The 23,569-nt window shown below is 41.1% G+C and overlaps 3 protein-coding genes across 10 annotated transcripts in view; 2 read left to right on the forward strand and 1 right to left on the reverse strand.

Annotated features, from left to right (window-relative positions):
• Positions 1-9,023, forward strand: part of mipol1 (mirror-image polydactyly 1) — a 58,053-nt gene extending 49,030 nt beyond the window's left edge. For 2 of the 3 annotated variants that reach the window (XM_072690383.1, XM_072690381.1), the window contains exons 13-14: positions 3,299-3,496; positions 7,564-9,023. In XM_072690383.1, the coding sequence (XP_072546484.1) occupies positions 3,299-3,496; positions 7,564-7,630 (265 nt within the window). In that variant the 3' untranslated portion in view covers positions 7,631-9,023. The remainder of the gene's footprint in view (positions 1-3,298; positions 3,497-7,563) is intronic. The other variant, XM_072690382.1, reaches the window with a different exon arrangement.
• A 4,517-nt stretch (positions 9,024-13,540) lies between these two features.
• Positions 13,541-16,573, reverse strand: foxa1 (forkhead box A1). The gene is made up of 2 exons (XM_072690384.1): positions 16,399-16,573; positions 13,541-15,314 (listed from the first exon to the last, which is right to left on the reverse strand). The coding sequence occupies exons 1-2, from the start codon at positions 16,468-16,470 to the stop codon at positions 14,067-14,069; spliced, it is 1,320 nt and encodes a 439-aa protein (XP_072546485.1). The 5' UTR covers positions 16,471-16,573; the 3' UTR covers positions 13,541-14,066.
• A 771-nt stretch (positions 16,574-17,344) lies between these two features.
• ttc6 (tetratricopeptide repeat domain 6) overlaps positions 17,345-23,569 on the forward strand; it is an 84,481-nt gene continuing 78,256 nt past the window's right edge. For 5 of the 6 annotated variants that reach the window (XR_011980522.1, XM_072689393.1, XM_072689395.1 and 2 more), the window contains exons 1-3: positions 18,139-18,283; positions 20,751-21,778; positions 22,919-23,040. Coding sequence is in view for 5 of the 6 variants with exons in the window: in XM_072689393.1 (XP_072545494.1) it covers positions 18,247-18,283; positions 20,751-21,778; positions 22,919-23,040 (1,187 nt within the window). In the remaining variant the exon portion in view is untranslated. Of the gene's footprint in view, positions 17,443-18,138; positions 18,284-20,750; positions 21,779-22,918; positions 23,041-23,569 lie in introns of those variants that run through there. The other variant, XM_072689396.1, reaches the window with a different exon arrangement.

Consider the following 23,569-nt stretch of genomic DNA (forward strand, 5'->3'; position numbering starts at 1 on the left):
TGCAACGCTTCTCAGCAAGCGAGCGCTGCCGAGGAGAAAAATATCAGGGAACTAATTCAGAACGCACAGCAGTGCCTCTGCCTTCCCCCAACTCAAAACGATCAGCCACTGTATTTTTATTAGCAGGTGGAACACCAGCAGCCAAGGCGTGCATGACTTCAAGTTTGGGTTACAAATGTTGTGTGTGAGAAACTCACTGCCTTTATCAAGGAATCATAGCAAAGAGATAGGGGGGTGAGGAGGGGCTGAAGGTGGGGTTTGCTTGCTTCTTGCTTTCTGCCCAATGTAGGTTGCTGTGGATATCTGGCCCTAAAGAGGCGGTTCCCGCTCTCTGTCCTGTTGCCGCAGGTACATCTCTGTTGAAAGGGTATTTTACATATCCTCTTTGATAGCATGCGGTGGTAATGTTAATATTTAACTCCTCCATGCAGGTAGAGAGGGAGGTTCATTGGGATCCAGCCTCTATGATTAGTTATCTTATGATTCTGGTTAATGTTTTGCAGAGTGCTCAGACCTGATGTCTGCTGGGCCTTCCAGAAACTAGAGCAACACACACATGTGCGCGCACACACAAATGCGTACACACAAAGACATTAAACCGTAGGCAGGTGTAGACAGGCACACAATGTGATATTAAAGATAAGGACGCAACAGGAGCCTTGTAAATTGACCCTGTCTGGCTACATTTCCTCTGAGCGTAATTTAAATGCTGCGAGCAGGTTGAAAACTTATTATGGTTGTGTCCATTTTTGTTGTGGTCTCATAAAACAGCTCATGAGTGTCAAAAATAAAGCCTTTTGTTATTATTAAAGGATTTTTTTTTTTAAGTTTAAAGTAATGCAGGTAAAAGTTCTTTGCCAATAGAAAAGTGGCTGCCCGGTTTGCTAAGCATGTCTCTGGTCCTGTATGAAAAGTGCGTGTTTGTTCTCATAGGTGTCAGCCTCTAAAGACAGCAAAGGTTTATAGTAACAACCTCGAAACCTCATGTATGTATGTATGTGCACATACAGACACGATCAGAGGCATACATGCGGAGAGCGAGAGAAGCAGAGGGAAGAGAGAGTCAGGCAGACTGTTATGTGAGATGAGCTGCCAGCCACTCTGACATCCTGCCTTGTTTCTTACTGGTGGGGTGTCTGTTTTGCCCATGTACAGCATGGCTGACGATATAATTTCACATCAGATGTCTAGTAAGATTAATACAAACTTATCTGAATGTGACAGAATTATTGATGTGAACTGTCCAGAGTTTGAGGAAACATGGTTATTTGAGTGATACTGTAGAAGAACCACATTTTTATAACAATAGCCCCTAACCACATGTCCACTGTAGTCACTTTTGCATAATGTGGTCTGGCAGTGGCCCGTTCCAAAATCAGTTCAAGTACATCCAGAAAGTAGTTTAAGAATAGAATCTTTTCTTGATGGTAAAGTTCCTCTAAGAGTTCTAAGGTTCTTTCAACTTCTCTCAACCTTTCGTAGCACCTTGATGGTTAAGAGTGTAGACTACATTTCTCAGCTCTTTACTGCTGTATATATCTGCAATTGCAAAGAAAATATATTTTATATGGGTAAATGGCATGGGTTGTCACCTGTGCTGGGCTGCTCACTTAGGCTGACAGCAGGCCTTCCCCACTACTGAAAAAACGAACAGACCTGGGAATGTTTAAGCACTATTTATTTAATTACTCTTAATGTCTTCTCTTAAAACACTCATAAAGGGTTTCTGATTGGGTGAGCAATGAGAGGTAAGGCTGTATGTATGTGTATGTGTGTGTGTTGGGGGAGGAGGTTAAGATAAGATAATCCATAGTAAGGCATTGCTCCTCTGCCCTTGTTTGTCACTGTCATTGGACCTTCGTACCCAATATGTTTGCATTTAATTAAACAAAGCATACAACTTTACATCACTTCCTTGGCTATCAATATCACATCAGAATTGATTGCCTCTTGCTTTCAAAAAAAGGGAAAGGAGAAGCATGACACGGAAGCCTCCCTGAAACTAATTAGAAGGACAACAGGACAGAATGAGTAATATGACATTAAGGCAAAAACACACACAATGATTGGGCCAAGAGACAAAGAGCAGTGGCAATCAATCTAGCTTATTCTGTCGGTAAAAGCACAGCAGCCCTCCTCTGTAGCAGCGCTAGGAAGGAGAGCTTTAGGTGGTATTGTTGTCTGATTGTGTCCTATTATTTGGTGTATTGTTTCCCCAGACTAATATGATTTAGGTTTTGTGTGGAGTCTCACCTGGGCAGAGTCCACCTGGCCAGGTTATTAATGACACACACCATGTCATAAAAGACCTTCAACTCTTTGAATGGACACGGTTAGCAGATGCTGTTTAGACCCTTGACTTAAAAGCAGCATGCTACTCCTGTTCCCTGTCTCTTATATCCTAGTATTTGTGAACTTTTCCATTAAAGTTGTCAGGTTTTATTTATTAGGTTCTCACAAAACGCTCTGACCTGTTTGTTTTGTTTTGGGGTTTTTTTTTTTGACCATGACTGTGAAGTGATGAATAGCTGCCATGGAATATGTGGAGGAGGTTACTGGATCAAAGGGTATTTTTAATCTGCGCTGGGGACTAATATTGGCTCCTCTCCAAACACAAAGGATGCCTGCATGTTTTTTTTTTCATTCAATTCAATTGGTGTCATTTGAAATGAATTGTCATGTCAGTTGGGTTATTTTTCTCCCTTTCCCCTGTATTTTCTGTCCCTCACATCTCCTTGAAAGCCACCTGTTTGAAGCTCACCCTCAGCAGACGCAGCACTGTGCTGAACCGTAATGTATTCCGCTGCCATTCTGCCGCGTTATTACTCGCAGATATTGTCTCATGTACCGACATTTCCGTTTCAATATTAAATGTGTCTGTTGGCTCTGGGTGTTGATATAGAGTTACCATTTCTCACCCGTAGGTAAACTGGGAGCATGCTCTCACTGTATGGGTCAAGTTGTGTGTTTGTGTAAGGAACTTGGCCATTGGTATTTCTCTCCTTGTGCTGTGAAGGAAGGGGCAGGGCAAACCTGTTGGCACACTAAATCAAATATGACTGCTTTTGCTTTGACAGGTTTCTTTTTCTTTTTTGAATCCTTGTTTTATTCACTTTACTTCGTCTCTCTTCAGATAAATTTAGTTGACTCCCTAGTTGGGCTGTTGTTAAAAGGAAATTGAATCTATTTGGGGCCTATAAGGGGTTTAATCGCATTTTTAAAAGTTTATTATGAATTCAGCTCATGTCTTGATTTTGTCAATCTCTGACATACTATGCATATTGGTTTTGTCTTTCAGTGCACAACTGGGCCAGAGAAAAGACTTCAGTGGAAAGGAGCCAGCGAGATCACCCTCTCCCGCCTGTGATGAGGACAGCCCTGCAGCTCAAACCCTGCTGAGCCATCTACAGCAGGTTTCTTCAGAGCTCCAGAGCACCCAGACCCAGCTGCGCCTGGCCCAGGAGGCTGAGAGCGAGGCCGCCACCAAAGTGCAGAAGTAAGTATGGCATCAGTGAACAAAGCGATTTGTCATGGAAGTGTGCATGGACTAGTTTCTCATATACAATATGATTCCTGTCATTCAATGTAAATTAATTTAAAGAGCTAATGACTTCCCTCTGGCCCTTAAATTAATTGTAGACTTGCACAACTACTCCGGCTTCCAGCTATACTTTGGGAGCTTGTACCATGATGTATCCCTCTCGCTTGCTCTTTCTTTCTCTCGCCTCTCCCTCACACCGGGGCTCCCCGTGCAAAGCAAACACGGCCCGGCCTGCTGATCTATTTACACGATGAATTAACCATCCAGGGGGTGGGGATGCAAAGCTGGGGGGGTGCTCAAAACCTTAAGGGAACCCCCATCACCCACCATCAGCATGAGAACTCTAAAAAAGAGGGAACTTTACTATTGTGTTTGAAGGAGGGGAGGGGGTTCTGAAATGGTTCTTTTTTCTGTGGCAACATCACACAGACTGTGTTCACTTATGTAGGACTTTAGACCCCTTGATGCACGCTGCCCCGCCCACCCTCCATGGCCCATTTTTTTCCCAATAGTGAACTCTCTGCAATAATGTCATGCTAATTTTTCAGTATCTGAGAGGATAGTTTGCCTAAAAGTATACATGTTGAGCAAAATATGTTTTTTTTTATATGCTGTTTATTGCTAGCCATACCGGTGGCTGTTATGACTTGTACAACACTGTACAAGAACATAGGTGCCCTGCTGTTAAAAGGGAAGGCAGTTATCCCTGTGCTTCTTGGCATTCCACCCTCATCACAGATACTGATGGATCAATGATAGATGATGGAATGAAGTCTTAATCTGTCTTTAGCAAATGTTTGTGCTTATAAAGGTAGCTTTTATTTCTGTTATAGTGTGTGTGTGTGTGTGTGTGTGTGTGTGTGTGTGTGTGTGTGTGTGTGTGTGTGTGTGTTAGCTACTTGCCTGTTTGCATTAACACACTGATTTAGAGGCATGACCCAGCCATGTCCACAGTGCAAGGTTCAGTTATGTGTGAATCACCATTACTGCTGTGAGGGGAACATCTGTCTCACCACTGTGCTGCGCTGTATTACTGGAAGCAGAAACAAGTGAGTTTCTCACATTCTGAGAACCGCCATGTTATTTATTTCCCTGAAGCCTGAATCAGGGCCAGCGTTGAGGCTTAAGCCTTCTCTCTGCCAGACGCTGTGTAGTGGCCACGCTCGGGACCAGACCCTTCCCCTTTTTTTCAACCACAGTTTGTTTGCCAGGGAAGGGGCCTAAGGCTAGGGGTTTGGCTGTGGCAGTACTGAGAAGGGGGTTGCAGGGATGTCGCAGGGTGGAGGTGAAGGGTTTTTTTGGAAAGGGGAAGCAGAGAGCACAGACAGACAGGAGCAGCATCAGTGTGCAGGTCAGACAGTGGGACTGGGAGGGGCATATGAACTGCTCGCACCTGAACGCTAGCTGACACTCAGGTGGATACCCCGCGGTCACTGGACTTTGGGCGGCTGTGGGAAGCAGCTCTGACGTGGGCCCCGTCACACAGTGGTGAGAAGAATGCAAGGCTCAAGCCGGGGGAGCTTCGGTCTCTTCTGCACGTTATGCTGGGAGGAGGAAGCCCTGAGCAAGCCCAGAATGTGGCACCTGAGTGCTGGGCCTACAGCCCCCCATTGATGGAGGGGCTGAGCTGAAAGTCTAATGACCCACTGAATCAAACTTGGCCATGAGAAACACACAAAGGCCCTTTTCATCGGCCGGTGGCCGGCCCACAAATGGGCTGTGGCTGGTGCTTCCCATCAGGCCTCGGGTTTGCAGCCTGCCATGTGGGCCTGCCTCTGTCAGACACAGCTGGTGATGACCCTCCATGCTGGCCTGTTGTTGCTGCCTATGTACTCTGACTGCTGCTGATCATGCTGTTGATCAGCTGTAACACTGTAACTGATTTGGAAGTGAGGGCGTTCCTGCAGAAACTTTGGTGTATCTGTGCGCTATAGAAAATGCGATGCTCTTTTAAAATTTATGCAAGGTCGCTGTTTACTCTTGTCTTTTTTGAGCTGTAATTGTTGGTTTTGCGACTCCGTGAATTCTTAATCAGGATTTATGTTTTTCCCGGATCTTCCCTGGCGTGTATGTTTGGGTTTACTGGCTACTCTCTGCAAACAGTGTTTTCCAAATCCCCAGCAGCACAACAGCACACCTTGGACATCCTGCTGCAGACGTGCAGACCCTCTAATTGTGCAAACGTGACCAAGAGACTAACGAACAAATTTCAAATGCTGCAAATCTGAACAAAAGGTGAAAAGGTTGCTTATGTGTTTTGAGACTCAAGTGTGTTCCTTAGGACAAGTGGATAGTGTATGTTTCTGTTATATACAGTTTGCCTGCATGTAAATGTGCATGTGTGCACAACTCCTGTGTTTAGCAACAGTGACCTTTCTGAAAAATTAGTCATTGTTTTATCTCTGTTTTCCTTCCCTCAGCTTTAGATTGATGTGACTCATCTCTCGGCCACATTTGTTTGTCTGTGTATACACACACACACACGCACACACTCACAGAGTGTCTCAGTGTGCGTGAAATACATATGGCCCAGCAGTCGTGCTCAAATCTCCATGCGCAGGGAAACAGGTGGAGGCTGCTGAGGAAACAAGGCTTGGGTCAGACCACTCCCATATGCTCTCTGATAAGCAAGAACGGCCTGCGTAGACAATGCACAACAGCAGCTCGTTTCATTAGGCTGCTATTACAAGACCATACCATTGATGGCTGGTCAATGTGGGAATTCTGGTCTAATATGTAATATGTGATATTTTATCTGATATTTATCTGATAATCTATTAATCTGCTGATGCAAAAACTTATCATTTTTGTTGTTGAGACAAAATTGACCTGGGATACAAATGCAGATAAATAAATTGTGACATTTTAGCGCAGTGTTGTCTAAACATTCTGCTCTTATGGAGTTCAGTAAATAAATATTAAATATAAGGTTGAAATATCTGACTTCTGTCCAATGCTGATTTTGCCATTTATCTGCCAGTTCTGATATTATTCTGTATTCATCTTTTTAAATCTCTTTAAATCTGTAACCTGCATTTATTTTTACTGTATTTTTAGGAGAGTATTGTGGAAGTCACACAAAAATGTTTTATTGAAAACCAATATAAAATACAAATGAGGTTTTAGCTACTTTTTAAATAGCATACCTTAATGTTTTTTATGCTCAGACTACTGTAAAGAGATGTTGCTTTTTACACAGTTGCATCCTAGTAATTTAGGATGTGCCAACACTGCATTTCTAGACCAATGCCAATATTTAATATTCCTGTGTAAGTCTGTAGATGCTAATATATCAACATTTCAACACCGTAGAAAAAAATAGGATCTACTCTGTATTTCTGCAGAGTTACAAATGCAGTAAAATAGATAGAATGCAGATAATTTAGTGTAGTAGCCCAGAGACAGCTAAACATTAAACTATTAAACTAACTAAAAATATTAGTTTGAATTATCAAATATTAGTTCAGTTAAAGTTCAGTTAAATCTGAACTTCTGTCAATGCCAATTATATTGCAGTGATCATCTTCCGATACCTATTTGAAGTCAGTATCACACATCCCTAATAGCAATATAGGCTTTTATTTATTTGAAGTCAGAAAAAAATATGCTGTTCTTGCATTTTGTGGTGCTGAATTCTCTTTGTTTCCCAACCAAATAAATTAGGTCATATTTCTGGTATTAATGGTAATGTTAGGAATTGTAGGCTTTATAAGAAGAGGAGCACCTCGTCATCCAGTACACTTCCACTCTACATGAGTGCTCCCCATGTGCAATGCTAAGCCTCTGGCCTTTCTTCACGCGTCTACTTCACGCGTTTCTCTACTGCACAAAACAGCCTTGTTTTCTAAAAAAAGAGAGGGAAATACAGTGTAGTGGTGGATATTTTGAGATCTGATTTAAGTGTTTTTTTTTTTTCACTCTTCTACAAGAATGCCTTCCGAGCAAGAGAATAAAGCTAAATGACAGTAACTTCTCCATCCATCTTACACTCTCTCTTACCCTCTCTCTCTTTCTCTCTGCAGGCTGGAACGGTTGGTAGAAGTACTGAGGAAGAAGGTGGGCACAGGCAGTGTCCGTACTGTGATCTGACTGGCCGGTGGGTGACCGGAGCAGACGGACACATCTGGTGACCAGGCTGCTGCATTTAACACTGAGCAAACAGCCGAAGTCTGGCCTGGGCAAACACAGGCTGGAAGTGCCGCTCGCTCTCTCACCCTCAGTCCTGCACTCATTCCCAACCAGGCTCCATCGTAAATGTTTAACCCACTCCTCATTGCTTCTCATTGCTACAGTCACTGACTGATACTGCTGCAACCAGCCGTATTACCCAACGTGTTAAGTCTCTATTTTTAATGTATCCGGCAGTGTATTAAATTAGATGTGCGTACAGATATTTAAAGGATCTTACACAATGATAACCACTTTAAAGATGTCCACTTCAGATGTGTCCGGTATCAAGCTGGCCTTTGATGTCACAGTAAATGGTTTACAGACTAATTTCGGCTGCATCTGGGCAGTGTTATGTATTTCTAAATTGTTAATAAACAAAGGGACATTTATTTCTAGATCACCTAATGATCAAAAAAAAAAAATGTTGCTGTGTTGAAGCTCAAGCTGGACTTTTAAGTTTGTGGTTAAAAGTTGACTTTGTCATTATTTTTTCTCTCTCTCTCAGGAATGTCCTGAAACTGCAGTTGCATCAGAGTAAAATATACACTGTAAAAAGGGCTCGTCATTCTAACCTAAAAAAAAAGGCTTCTTGTGGTAACAAACAGTTGAACTGGTTTTATTCAACTCAAATATTTTGACTCAAGCGCTGCAAAGTAAAATAAGTAGGTTAGATTAACAAATACAAATGCAGAAACACTTACATCAGTGGTCAGCTTCCTACAGTGTAGCGTAGTGGTGTATTTTCATTCTCCAATCAGAAAGGAGGTTTCAGTTGGGTTATTGTCTTGGAAAGTAATCAAAGATTTACTGCCTCTTTTATTTGCAGTGAGGAAAGAGGAATTTGCACTGATGCTTCATTAAGTGAATTAAGTGCAGGATAGACTCGTATTATCAGAGCGTATATCCTCACTCTCTCACACAAACTTTGCATCTCCGTTTTTGCAGCTTTCCACTTTTTGATTTAATTTGAATCTGGCGGTCGTTTACATTGGGTCAAAATGAATGAACCAATAGAAATGCTCTATGCTGATGACTTGGAATATTTGTTTTAACATTGATATTTAAAGTTAAGATTTTTCTTTTTCTGTTGTAATTTAAAAAATACAATGTTTTGCATGACAATGATAATATATAGATGACAAATGTGTATATATAATTATTTGATATAATCCAAATTAGAGGTGGGCAATATGACAATATTTTATCGAATCATGATCAATTTTGTTATTGTGCTACACAGTATGCTTTTCTTAGCATATGAAGAATACTGTCAATGCTTAAAGAACACATTTCATTACAAACAGTGTAATTAGTTTGATTAGTCAGATTTTAAATAAAATCACTGTACTTAGTATTTGGGTGGTAGTTTTTAAAATCTGTCACCACTGATATATTGTCTGCGATCATGTCTAAATATCATGATAAATATTTTGTATTGCAAAAATGCCTTTAAATATTGTGATATAAAGTTTTTTATCATATCTCCTAGCCCTAATATAAATATATATTTTAAAAAGCCACATTGATAAAAACCTGGTTCATCAGTTGAACCAAACATAATTTATTTGCACTCAAGTTAGCCATAGTTATTTCATATAACCAAAGTCATTTCACAACCTTCCTCTTTACAGTAGCAGCCCATTTTAGTAGTACCATTTTCATATTTAATTTGTGCATAATTAAAAAACTGCTCATTTTGTGGTGGGCTATACTGGGCCTACTGTGAATTCACCATATCCATAGACCTCTCCATGCCCACCCCGACCCTCACGTTCTGTTCTCTTCTCTGTTTCGTTTTCTGCTGTGACCCCCTCCTTATTGAGGTGGGCACTGTAGCTCTCACTTGTGTTCTTCAGCGTGATCGATTATGTACTCACAGGCATGGTGGATGCACCGTTGCCCTGGAGTGGTTGAATAAAGAAAGGAGGGGCAGTTGAACAGTTGAAGGCGGGTCGTGCTGCTCAGTTGCCCTCCCCTCCTGTCAGTCCCAGCGCCGGGACAAGCGCGCGGGTTCCTCCTTCACTGCTTTAACACCGCGAACATGGCTCTACCCGGGCGCACTACACCTCCCACCCTGTCAGAGTGTCCAGCTTCCCGGATTTTGTCTTAATCGGCACAACACGAGGGAAGTGGAAGTGGGAGTGATATGTGTATCAGAACTGGGAGCGCTGGGAGCTTTGGTGCTGGTTCTGTTGTAGTCGGTCAGCGTGGAGGCCCGCGCTGGTGTCCGCTGGGCCGTAACAAAAGGCAAAATCCCGATTATCCTCCCTGAAATCGGCAGCACGATGACCAGACTACAAAACAACTTTTTATACGCTTTAATTAAAAGCGTGTTTCGACAGCCTCTGCTGAATGACCCTCAGAGAAAAGCGTGACTGATCCCGTTGCTATAACGACACCAAATATGTCAAGCCTCTCCCTCTCGTATCCCACCCTCCTCCTCTTTGCAGTCGGACACCGCAGACTGCTTATAGCCCACTATCAGCCATTAATGACCATTACTGCTAATTAAACACTGTGTCTCATTGCACTGCAGTTGCAACAGGCGAGTGTTTTTACTGGAATCCGATCATTCATTTATTTATTTCTTCAAAAACAGATCAATCAGTTTTCATGCTCTGCTCAACCAATCCAACTTTAACTAAGCAGACTAAGCAGGTGGCTGACTGATGCCCTGTATCCTTCGTTGCAGCATTCCGCGCCTTTTCATATTTGATTTATTATGCATTGTTATTGTATATAATTTGGAATAATAATGAGGGAAGTGAATAATAGATAGAGTTGATGTTTTTGTCGCGCAAAAAAAAAAAAGAAAAGAAAAAAAAAGATGGGAAGAATCAGACCCCACCGCGTCCGTAAACCCACCCCAACTGGCACTTTCAGAGAATTTCAGAGAAGCTAATGAAGACAGAAAACACAGAGCTCAAGTAGGGGAGCTCGAAGACCACCAACCTGACATGGCTGATGCATATTAGGGGGAGTACAAAGCCCTAATAAACTTCTCCCGTATCATTTTTAATGGAAAACCAGCTGCTTCTAAAGCTGATTTCGGATAGAGATCTCTCCCTCTTCTCTCTCGCCCTTTGAAAGCTCCTTTCTTTCGTGTGTGTGTGTGTGTGTGTGTGATTCTGGAGGGCTAATGCTTTGCTCTTTTCGTTGGCCAAGCACAATTGTGTTATTGGAGATAATTAATTCAATCCCCATCAAAAGGTATTAGGAGCGCCTTGGCCCTGTAGTGGCTTTCTAAACTCGGAATGAAAGGCCGGGGAAGAAAGGTCCACGGCGAGGCCGCTCATGGCCGCTTTTGAAGTAAAGGGCTCTGAGCATTGTTCAACACATTTCTGTCCATAAGGCCGAAGAAAGAGCCAGAGCTTTTGATGGGGTGGCGAGAAATGCCACATAAGTTGGGAAACACGGCGCTGGTGTAGTCTCCGGCCTGGACACTGGCCGCTGCTGACATATGTTACACATTAATAAAGACTGGTCAGCCTCGTGGAGCAGGAGAACCCACAGCCTATAGTGAAGCTTTTTACATGTAATTAGGTGGAAAAATAAAACCTGGACTAGATGTGTAATTATTTAGTAGAACAACCATAATAATACTGAAGAAAATTATAATGATGTAAACGATAACATTTCATAACAACAACAATAATAATAATCTGTAATAATCATAAAATGAATTCTTCCCCTTATTATTATTATTATTATTATTATTATTATGATTATGATTATTACTTATACTATATAAACAAATTCACAACAGAAATAGGCTAATATTCTGCAATAATACTAGTAGCTATTATAATTATTATTCATATTATTGTTATTATTAATATAATTATTATTATTATTATTAATAATAATAATAATACATATGTTAAAAAGATAACAGACAGACTACTATAATTTACTATCTAAAACTATAAAGGCTAACAGTGCGGTATATATTTGTATTATTTATTTTGTATAATATGTATTGTGTTTATATATAAAACGCGTTGAATTTTGTATATTAATAATAATATAAATGTAATGTCATTCTAAAGCTCTTAAGTATATTTCTTTACCATTTCTTTTCCCGCTGCTGTAAAACTGGCAGAGAGACAAAGCCCCAGTTTCCCAAAAGCATCTTCTTATTAAGATCATCTCTGATCAGAGAACAGTCCGTGTGTCTCTTACTCTTCCTTTTAAAATCATCTGTGTTTGGATTGTTTCAGTAAACCCAGCTCAGTTTCTCCTCTCTAACAAAACTATTTCTTTGACTCCACACACATTAGACAGCTCAGTAGAGCGCTTTCCCATACCTATACACTAAATATCAGAAGAGCCGCACAGCCCGGGGTTACTGTAGTGGGCTACTGACGGACAGGCTGTGGCTCTGTCAGTCCGCACAGACCCTACAGTAGACCTGATACACACGCGGCTATGGCTGATGCTGACCACTAAAAACATCGTTTAAAAAATACATGTGCGAAATTGACCAAGACTGTCATTTAGTTGTTTAGTTATATTTTTCCTGCTCTTTATTCTGATCATTAACGTAGAGAGACTGGTCCCTGTCCGTGTGACTAAACTACATAAAAAACATGCGTTTTAATTCCGTATTAAAATGAGTAAATCGAGCAGTAGAATTGATTATTTCATAATGTGTAAAATAACGTGTTGAAATGATTTTAGCGCTCAGCTCGCGCACGCCAGCACACAGTGCGATTCAGAGCCGCTGGAGATCAAAGGCAGTCTTACACTCCTCTTAAAGTCGTTCTTTTATTTCGCACATTGCTTTAGCTTTTACCTTTTACCATTTAAACTTTTCATTTTACTTTAAGAGCTCCAGGAGTGTTTGAGCGGTTCCCCGATGCCTTACATTTCCTTTAAGATCAGCTGGTCGACTAATTATTCCGGCCTAATTAGAAATTATGAGTGCTGTAATTTAGGATCTATTCGACTAGAAATGTTTTAAAAGTATGTAAATAGTAAATTTATGAAGTAAGACATAAAAGAGCAGAGTAAACTCCCACTTCTCAGCCCTTACTCCATCCTCAGCTCAATTCCCCCATTTTATTTACGCATCGGGGGGCAATTACATGATAATTAAATGAATTTCACGGTTAGTCAGCCAAAATGTGTGTCTACAAAATACCATGATCAAAGTAAAATCTGTTCAGGTTCACGTGGCCGTCGTGTAGGTTACGCTCGACAAAAAGATGATTTGGCCTCCCTATGATATTGTTAAAAATCCCATTTAAAAAGCGATCGGATCTTTTCTGGCGCGGGGCTTTGAGGCTGCGTTTGTGTTAGACTTGGATTTTCTCTTGGTCTTTTACCAACACGCAGTCAAAGCACACACACTCAGCCAAAGCGCCTCTGCCGAGACTGCTGCCCCTCACAGAACAACCAAACACCAACAGTGGCCACCTTATTCCATACTCCCTCCTTCTGTATTAGTGAATTTTATTTCTTTATTTTCTATTGGATTGATTTAATAAAGTGTGAGAAGAAATGACGCACAGCTTAATCCCAGACTTTCAACTGGGAATCATCTCCAGTTTTCCCCGAATTCCGTTTAGATTAAATGAGCACCAAAAAAGGGTAAAACGCCAAAGCGCCTCAGTAGGTCAGAATAAATAAAACAGTAAACAGGCCGATGTAGCCCGAGATATAAAGTGATGGCAGACTCGTGATTGTGTTTGAGATTACCCACATAATGAATGAACCGCAACAGTGGTCGCCGGTTAAAGACAGTAAACCCCTTGCAGACTGTCCGCTCACTTCTACACATAAAGATGCCACGAACACTACCTGGCGTGATTAAGAAATACGTGTTTTATTCGTAATGCATTTCCACGTTTGATTAACTTACTTCAGTACAAGAATTGGGATTGAAAGGTTCTTCGTCATACGAGGTAAATAAAACCCAAAAGAACGGGTAAAAGGACAACATCCAAATACATCTGCAGCAGACAGGTGATTCACCTTTTTTCTTTTCTTTTCTTTTCTTTTTTTTTTTGTTTGTTTGTTTACCTGCAGCGCGATCCACAAGACCATAACTGACCTTCATTCGTGCACATTGTAACACACGGACACATCATAGTAGGGTCTACAAGTTTGGGGATTACAACATTATTTTACAAGCTCAAAATCGCCTTAAATACACTAGCAATGATTTATAGCTGGGATATACAATCATTCAGGGGAACACTTTACAATATTTTATTATACACATACACATTATTATACTTTAAAGTAACAGTCCTTTATGCACCGGGTGCATGCAAAAATAAAATAAAGTTTATCTGTCAGCAACGGTTGAGTTCAGCAAATAATGACAGCAACAACAAAAAAAGCCCAACAACTAAGAAGTGTTAAGAACCGGTCTTGAATACACACCTTGGTAGTAAGACGCCTCTAAAGCAGAGGGGTCCATGCTGGCTCTCCCGGCCATGGAGGCACTGCCGAGTGGCAGGCTGGAAGACATACCTGAGCCATAAGATGAATATTGCAATGCTTGTTCATAAGCTTTCAAGTCCAGTTTGTGCTGTTGCTCCGAGGAGGACATTAAATTATTGATGGAAAACGGGTGGTTGAAAGAGTAATGGGGGTCTCCCTTTAGGTGCAGCTGAGACTCGTGGGCCATAGAGTGCGGGGGCAAAGGGATAGAGGAGAGAGATGTGGCTGAGCTGGCCACGGGGTGTATCTGCGGGCCACTGCTCTTTAGTTCGGAGTTGGCGGTACCGCTTCTGTGCTCCAAGCTGTGAGGGCTAGAGGACTGGTTTGCGCTGGCTATGGAGCTGGAGTCCATGTGCCCGGTCTTTGTGTTTGTGTTGTCGCTCGAGGGCGAACCTGACCCGTTCTGGTCTTTCCTCCCGTCGGGCCCTTTCCCACTTCCCACTACCTTTTTGTCACATTTGAAGCGCTTCTGTCTGCGGAGGTAACAGCCATTCTCAAACATATTCCCAGAATCAGGATGCAGGGTCCAATAAGAGCCTTTCCCTGGCTTGTCGGGCGACCTAGACACTTTGACGAAACAGTCATTGAAAGACAGCGAGTGTCTGATGGAGTTCTGCCACCTTTGTTGATTTTGACGGTAGTATGGAAAAAGGTCCATTATCCACTGGTAGATCTCACTAAGCGTGAGCATCTTGCTCGGTGACTGCTGAATAGCCATGGTGATGAGCGATATGTAGGAGTATGGAGGCTTGGCATGGGGATAACTTCTCCTGAAAGTCTTGTTGTCCCGTGCCCTGTTGAGGTTGGGCTGGGCGTATGTCATGGGGCTCATTGTGGGGCTGATGCTTGAGTAGGGGTTCAGTGCATTCATGGAGGTGTGCTGGGCCGAAATCGCATTCATGTTGGTGGGGCTAAGCGCCGTACCCATGGAAGATACCCCGCCACTCATGCCGTTCATTGCGCTGCTCGCACTCGACTGCATCCCTGCCATAGTCCCCGGGCTTAGTCCAGCACTGAGAGCAGGGTTCGCATAAGACATGTTGAAGGAACTAGAGGTCATATTCCCACTGGTGGACATACTCATGTAACTGTTCATACTGTTCATAGAGCTCAGTCCAGCGTTCATGCTGCTGTTGGTCATGGGAGAGTACACCTGAAATGAAAACATCATAAATGTTATTGTTGACTTTTTAAACTAATGTTTAGGATATAAATATTTTTGGTAATGGGAATGACTCTATTTACTAATTTACTATGTGCACATTTGATCTTCTGATATCTGACTGTAAAACTGTAAAAATAATCTAAGCATGGAAATACGAAAGAAACAGTGAGCAACATTATATCACAGATAGTGTTAGTGGGATTACTTTGCCCTTAGAAATATTAATTCTATAGTATGAAAGAATCTAGTTACAGTACTCTTTATTATAGATACTGTATGTAGAATTACAGGTGTACATTTATTGGAATGGGACCAGGTGTGTAGTGATTGTAATGTGACTAAATATGTTTAATCATTTTTGTCTGTTTATTATATATTGGATTATTGTTGTGCTATATTGTAGGTTCTATAAATACCTATTTACAAAAGGGTATCTTTGTTCTATGGAACTATTGCCTTTACAACGAAGCCACGAGTCTCTTTTAAAGTGTATATAAAATATGATTCTAAATTATAATTTAATAATACATTTTGGTTTCCAATATGTAGACAATGTAGAATACTTTTTATAGTAATGACTAGTAATGACTTAAATTCAGCAAACCTTACTCAGGAATAATGAAACCATACTACACTTAATTATTAAATAAAGGCATACAAAGTTTAAAAAAAGTTTTCGTAATGACTCAGAACATGACCACCCAAAATCAAAATAGTTTCTTAAATCCTTACATTTTCAATATTAAAAAACACAGTTATACTAGTTTAAAGCATAAGCGTATTTTCAGCAGCCCTGCAGTAACAGTACCATCCTAACGACCACTGCACAACGGGATCACTACCGCCACCAAGTGGGACGGCCAGCACTGTGTAGAACCTGATTAAAACCCCATTAAAAAAGATATTTTCATTTCTAGGCTTCAATTAGCTGCTGAGGAAGTGGAACAGAGGATAGATCTGTCTATAAATAACACTGTATTTCATCAAATCTGCATCACGCTTGTTTTACAACTATGGCCACTGACTATTTTACAGTCTCCACATTACAGTAAACAGAAGTGATCACACGTACCTCTTGCGCATCGGTATAATAGCTACTCCAGTCTGGAGTTTCGTGTCCTTCCATTTTCACTGCTCCCAGCATTATGGTGGAAATCTACAGGTCGTCAACATGCAGTTCTCAGACTGAAGTTTTCACAAAGTGCTTCAGCGAATGGTGCGCCAATCAGGGGTGGGATGTTGCGCGGCGGTTTGGGCGGACTGAGGAAATGTTGGGAGCGCAGTGAGTTGAGGGCTGTGGAGATCTTCCCCTCGCTGTTACGTAGAGAGCGGTACAGCCCACTTCACGGGCTCATTTGCCTAGGTCGCTCTCCTTACTCAACGAACACCTAAATATTCCTCTGCTCTCGGACAGGAGCAGTTGGGCTATTTTTGAAGTTATATGAAATCATGAATAAAACAAGGCCTATCCATTTACACTGCTCGTATCTAAATTATTTAAAACAACAAAAACAAAAACAAAAATAAAAACAGTGCATTCCGTAAACTCTTACTGCAGGCCTCATGTTTTAAACGTACTAAATTATTTTTGTCTGAATAAGTAAAAAAAAAAAAATAATAATAATACTGCTATCACATTACATCATTTTACCTAGCTATATTTACACAATATGACGCATTTTGGGTGAGGTGTAGAGCTCTTCCTGATGGTGTTGAAGGTGTTGATGTCGTGCGTATAAAGTTAACACAGCTCCCGCCATCCCGCCCCTCTCTCGGATAAACAAGGCTTACATTTCCCCACTGTAGCTGCGCACCTGCTAATGAGCGAATAACAGCGCTCATCATCCACTTACAGCGGATTATCTCCGAGTGATCTCTCACACAATTACAGCACAAATCGATTTTCCACGGGGCGGAATGAAACGGCTCCTCAGGCAGAACATTACACCGTGTTATCGCCGCCCCCTGAGAGAGGGGCTTCACTTCAGTGGGCCTGAACTACACGGCGAGTCGCAAAACCAAGGGCACGATTTCATGGATTGAGACATGAAGACTTTTATTCTCTGCGGATCTTTATTTCAGCTCAGAGAAAGTCAACCTGATCCAGTCAGACCCTGTAGGTGTTATGGCATGAGAATGTAGCTAGAACGATTAAACGATATGCTCGTTTTATAAGAGTTTCGTTTGTACTTAAGCATTAATGCTCGATTTGAGTTCTTAAAAAATATATTAATAAAAAATGAATAATAATTTAAAGTAACACATTTCCCCCTAATCGCAAGCGCTGGAGTTATTGCACTAATATACATATAATATACAGTATGTTTATGTCAGTCAGACATCCAATACTTATACTTAGCTATAACCTCATAGCAACAGTGCAAAGCTAAGGAAATACGCCAACCGTGCTCGGGCTGGTCGACTGTTCGGGTAATTGCGTAATTAAAGGCGTGTACGTTATATTTTATTTGATGTTGAAATAATGTTTGAAATGTACACGGTTCATTTGGCGCTGACAGAACAGTCTCCTCAGTCAATATCCGAGCTAGAAATGCTGAGGCAGCATCGAAGCAGGCGGGTTTGTTGTCTACGGCCTTCAAATAGCACTACTGAAACCGTGTGAACGTAATGGTGGAGACCTAAAGCAGGTGTAACCCACAGCAGTTATTAATCTGCGTAGTTTCTAACTGAGCTGAACACACGGTCACCGCTGCTGTGTTCTCTGTGGGTTCACATAAGAAGTGTCCGGCGCCTCGTTTCCACAGCTCGGTTTACGGGTTGGTTGCTAGGAGACAGGGCTGCTGGCCTGCGCGCGGAGAAAGTGGAGGAAAGTTTCAGAAAGTCGCTTTGAAGAAGGTCAGAAAGTGAGCGATATTTTCAGCTCGCAGGTAGCCTAAAGAGGTAGATACATAACTCGAGGATGGATAAGACGTCCCGAGAGAAATCTGTGTTAAAAGGTAGGAGTCGTTTTCATTTAAAAAGGCTTTAAAAGTTTAAAAGTGACTCAGTAAGATCTGCTAGCATTAGCTGGCTATGTTAGCTAGCGCTCACCCACAGGGTTCAAACTGCAGACGTCACGTTTACAATAACATGTTTCCAAATAAGCTACAGCTACAGCTCACGTAGCTACATGTTAATCAAGAGGCTTATCTTTAAAACATTAAGTCTGTCCTTCTTTAAACTGAACCTTTTAACACTGGAATTACTCAGGGATACCAGGACAGGCCTACTTCCAGTCTTTCACACCCTGATTTCCAACCACAAGATTTCCCTCTGTCCTCTGTACAATCAGAAAAATCAAAAACACCATTTTCCTCAAAACATAAATAAAGTACCAGAGAAAATAACATTATAAGCTGATACAAAGCAGTTAATAGCAGTGCGTAGAGTTAGAGTTAAAGATAGAGGAAAATAAGACAAATTGTGAACTGGTGTGCCTTTACATCATGTCAGTACATATGATTTTGGCCAGGGTTTTTTAAACACACAATTAAATGTTTCACTATGAAATAATATGTTAGTGACTAAGCTTCTTTCCCAATTTTGGTTATCTTGTCCAGTGCTGGGTCATGTCTGTACAGTGGAGTGTTGATTTACCAAAGCTATCATCTTGACCCAGCATCTTGAGGAAGCCTGCTTTACCTAAATGTATTACTGGTTAAAAAAGAGCTATATCCAGGGCATTTAGTATGTGCATTTAGTATGTGTGGATTGTTTTTTCTTGACCTTTCTATTTAATAATGTCATGTTTTTTCATTCTATTAAATGTTGACTGTTCATATGCCCTTGGAGTTTATGTGTCCCTACGGCTACGACATAATACAATGGCAATTTAGTAAGCCTAAAACAGAAAAGCCCTACCAATATGACTGATCATTCCGCCAACACATCTATTAATTAATGAACATGCACCTCCTCTATTGATTTTAAATGTCATGCTTTGTGCCCGAATTCCAAATGTCAGGAATTTGTGTTTCGTACAACTGGCAGAGTCAGACTAAAACACAGTAGAATGAATGTTACAAACAGAGCCTTGCATTGTAACCTACACCCAGCACTGTTGACTTCAGTCTCTAAACTCCTAAAGACCTGGATATAAGTTTAGAAAGAAAAGAATTCTTAGAAAGAAGCAATCAGCTGTCGTAAATGTCATAGCACAGAAACGGAGAAGTAGCCAAGTCAGCCCGCCTGGTTTGGGCGACACCAGCTGGTTTCTTACTGAATTCTTTATTATTATTATTTTTTTTTTTTTTACAAAATGTACTTGGTTTGTTACCACGAACACCAGATATTAGATACTCGCTCATATCGCTGATTGTCACTGTATGAACCATTTGTCCAATAGAAACGACAAGCGAAACTATGGAGAAAATAGTCTGTCCGTACTCCTTAAGGAGACAAAGCTACGAGCAAACCACTAGTAAACAAGTACAGCTTGTGATTTACTATAGGTAAACAAGTTTATCATTTTAGAAATACATTTACTGTTGCGTTATGATTTAAGCTACATAGGACACCTTAAAATCGGTAATTAAATCGTCTGCTGAGTGTCTGACTGATGCAGGAACTTACATCAATACGTGTATAATCAGAACTAGTACACCAGCACGTACCTGGCGAACACCTGAGGGCGGTTCTCGCTGTGTGGTGATTCTTTTGTCATTTGCTGAAGAATTTCAAATGTATGCTGTTTGAATTGTGAAACATCTAGAATGACAATTTTACAGGAATTACCTTCAATATTTATTTACCTTCAAGTTGCACTGAGTTATCTAAAGCATCAATCGAATATGCAACTGAAGTGAGTCATGTATTAATTATTAAATGTCTGATGACAATAAACAAACGAAGCGCCAGAATGATCTCGTTTTGTCATAATAGGCCTGGGAGTTGATTCCAAAAGGAGTCGGTTCCTCCATTCCAGGCATTTGGGAATCGAGTGCCGACCTCTTTGGACTTCAGTTCCCGCGAAGTGAGATACCTTGCTATTGCAGACCAGTGACTACAGAAAGCACCTTTCTCTTTTTACAGTCTGAAAAAAAGTGCTTATACGTCAAACACATACAGTAATAATCTGTCTGTATTTTTAGTAAAAGTAAAATATAAATTTGTAGAATTTGTGGCAATCAGGAATACTTTAGTTAGCTCCTGTTCAGTTAGCTTGCTTGAAATCCATTTAATGAAGTCCTCTCATTTCGAATCAAATTTAACCAAAATTTCTGCAGTGAACAGTGCTTGGTGTTAGTAGTAGTAGTAATAGTAGTCTTTTTCATTATCGCTTACTTGTTTGCAATGAGTTGTTCCAACATGTTTAACACAGCAAATAAATAATTATTGATGAATTATTTGAATTTGAAATAATATATATATTAATTATTTTCTATAAGAGTGTTTTGATCATTGTTAATTTTCTGGGTTCTGCAGGAAACATGCCTGGAACACTGAGGACATTAAAGTACAGCGAGCAGCTAAAGATGAAGGAATTGGTTGAGGAATTGCGTAAAAAATCTCAGCAAGAGTATCAACAAACAAGAAGCCTGTTAGGTGGTCAAGCACGTCTGCTGTCTGCAGATGTTCACCAAATATTAAGTAGGCCTGAGACCCAGAAGCCACGTGTGTCTACTGTGTCATACAGCTCTGAAGCAGAACTCCAAGCAGACCTTCCTTCAGCCTTGTCCTTTCCACAAAGTACTCTATCAGACAATATCTCAAAGACATCAAAGATGAGAAGAAACATTAAACCAAATTTGCCCCGTGATGATGCATCCATGAGTGCACAGACTTTGCCAAAGCATGGTGCTGGACAAGAGGCGGCCAAGAAGCCAGCCATAGCATCTCTTGCAGGAACAGCTAGATTAGTATCTCTATCCAAAAGACCTCAACCCCCTGCTAAGCCTAGATCAGAGAGGCCTTCATCTGCAGTGGGGGTTTTTAAGAACCACACTCATTCAGAACAGTTGTCAGGTGGAAAGAAAAAAGCTCCTAGCATTCAGATTCAGCAGTCGACGGTTCTGGGTAGAGGCCACTTGCTGACCTCCTCTAGCTCTGATGAAAGTACAGCAGTTAGTGAGGAATCTGTTACTGATGATCCTGAACAGAGTAGGCAAACGCAAAGAAAGGCAAGCAACAAAAAGAGAAAACAGCTGAAGGACACTCGACAAGAACAGAGGACTTCTAAAGAACGCAGCTCATGCAGTTCTAAAAGCAGCTCTGCCACCAGCACCATTCAGAGTGTAAAGTCTGTCACTGAACTACTAGAGGAGGCAAGTAATATTGCAGCTGGGCGACAGCAGGAGATTGACCACCAGAGGGTGCCACAGAAAGCAATGATGGATGTGCGAGAGAAGGAAAGTGGACACACAGCAAATGAGCAATTGGGCAAATGTAAAAACCTGCATGCCTCCGAGCCGATGGAGGCAGAACTTGGGCTCTTTGACGCTTCTGACAAGAAGGTATGCAAACTACACCTTAGGACTGTCTCTTGTGTGATTTTGTTGATTTGTTCCCTTTCTGTCTCTCCACTTTGAATGTTTCACTAGAATTGAATGACATGTAGGCTCTCATATACACTGATTAGCCATAACAATTAAACCACTGATGTGAAGTGAGTACATTTATATTTACATTAACAGCATTTAGCAGACGCTCTTATCCAGAGCGACTTACTCTCGGAAGAGGTGGGTTTTCAGTCTGCGTTTGAAAACAGCGAGTGACTCAACCAGGGGAAGTTTGTTCCACCACTTCGGTGCCAGGACAGAAAAAAGTAACATTAAGTTCTTGAAGTTGATGTGTTGGAAGCAGGATAAATGGGTATCATAAGGATCCCAGCCAGTTTGACAATGTAAAACATCACATTTAAAAATGTGAATGTTCTGTGTTATCTCACAATTAGATTGGAGATGGTTACTTTGTATTAATGGGTGACAGCAGAAAATCAGATGCCGGATTCATTATCAGAGATGGCAATTAATCCGAGCCTATCCTATAACAAATCTAGCCTTAAACTTTATGTGAAGAGTTTATTGAGTACTTTAAGCTTGATGGTCGACTTCTAGATGCTCATCCAAAGTGAAGTGCTTTAATTAAAAACAGCTCAGAGTCAGTATCAGCTGATACTCATGCTTTCAGTGTTGCAAAGTGGTATTTTGTCTCTAAATGAGATCTGTCAGATACATTTATGCACACAACAGGATGGACTCTGAATTCTGAATAGTCTGACTGTTTTTACATTGACATTATAAGTATTACACATTCATGTTCACTACCAGAAAAGACTACATCTTAACACAATAAATAATGAAAAGTTGCTCTGACAGAATGATTATGTGTCTTACTCAAGGTCCTAGAAGCCAGGAGCCAGGAGGACTTTCAAGAAGAGAAACTTCCCTCAGGGCCTATGAATGATGTACATGATTTGTCAGAAAGCTAGACAGATAAAGCCAGATTTACAGAAAAGGCCAGAGCTTATCTCTGATGAGAAAAGTCTCCAGAGCCTCTCTTGTCTGCTGCATTTATAATACACTGCTGAAAGATTAAACTGTACTTTCATCCCTTATATAAATTGTACTTTGTTTTGTCTTTTTGTCTTGAAGGTGACTGTTTTAGAGGCTCAAGGAAGTAGTTTTGCTCCAGTCCAGAGACCTCAAAGGGCATCCCAGCAAACAAGAACTGCGCATGGCCTCTCTCTTCTCACAACATGGACTCCTAAGACAAAGTAAACCTTAAATGCTAAATGCTAAAGATTGTAGGACTGTGAGGATTGCATCGTACATCCAAAATGTAGCTCAAATTACTTCACAGAGGATTACCAGGCAAAAAGAGGAAGCTCCTGAGTGATGCAGACCTGAGGGGCTTTATACCCTTCTAGCCCACACCTGGCATTAGGTGCCAATAAGTTCATGTTTATCTGCTCCTGAGAGAGCAATTCTATGGGTAATACTTAACTACAAGGACTAGACAAGCTGTGTGTGTGCATTTGCACATCTGTGTCAGCAAAATATGCAACTTAAAGTAATTTAAAGAGTTGTCCACAAACATTTGGACATAGAGTGTAAGTAAAACACTTTGCCCCGCAGCCCCTAGCATATCTGATTCAGCTTATTAGCCCAAACAAACCCTTAATGATAAATTAGATGAGGAGTTGAGAACAACCTTGTGAGCTGGATGAGGTGTGAAGAACCACTGATCTGTTCTAATATTACCTCAGAACACTGAGTAACCATTAGGTTTTTGTTCTGCTAGCT

The sequence above is a fragment of the Salminus brasiliensis genome, chromosome 10, assembly GCF_030463535.1.
Source record: "Salminus brasiliensis chromosome 10, fSalBra1.hap2, whole genome shotgun sequence".
NCBI lineage: Eukaryota > Metazoa > Chordata > Actinopteri > Characiformes > Bryconidae > Salminus > Salminus brasiliensis.

What these genes read in the sequence shown, in the direction of transcription:
- foxa1 (XM_072690384.1), bottom strand. Translation starts at nt 16,470, where the DNA reads ATGCTGGGAGCAGTGAAAATGGAAGGACACGAAACTCCAGACTGGAGT. An exon ending in ATTATACCGATGCGCAAGAG is followed by an intron (nt 15,315 to 16,398) that starts GTACGTGTGATC and finishes TTTTCATTTCAG; the next exon opens with GTGTACTCTCCCATGACCAA.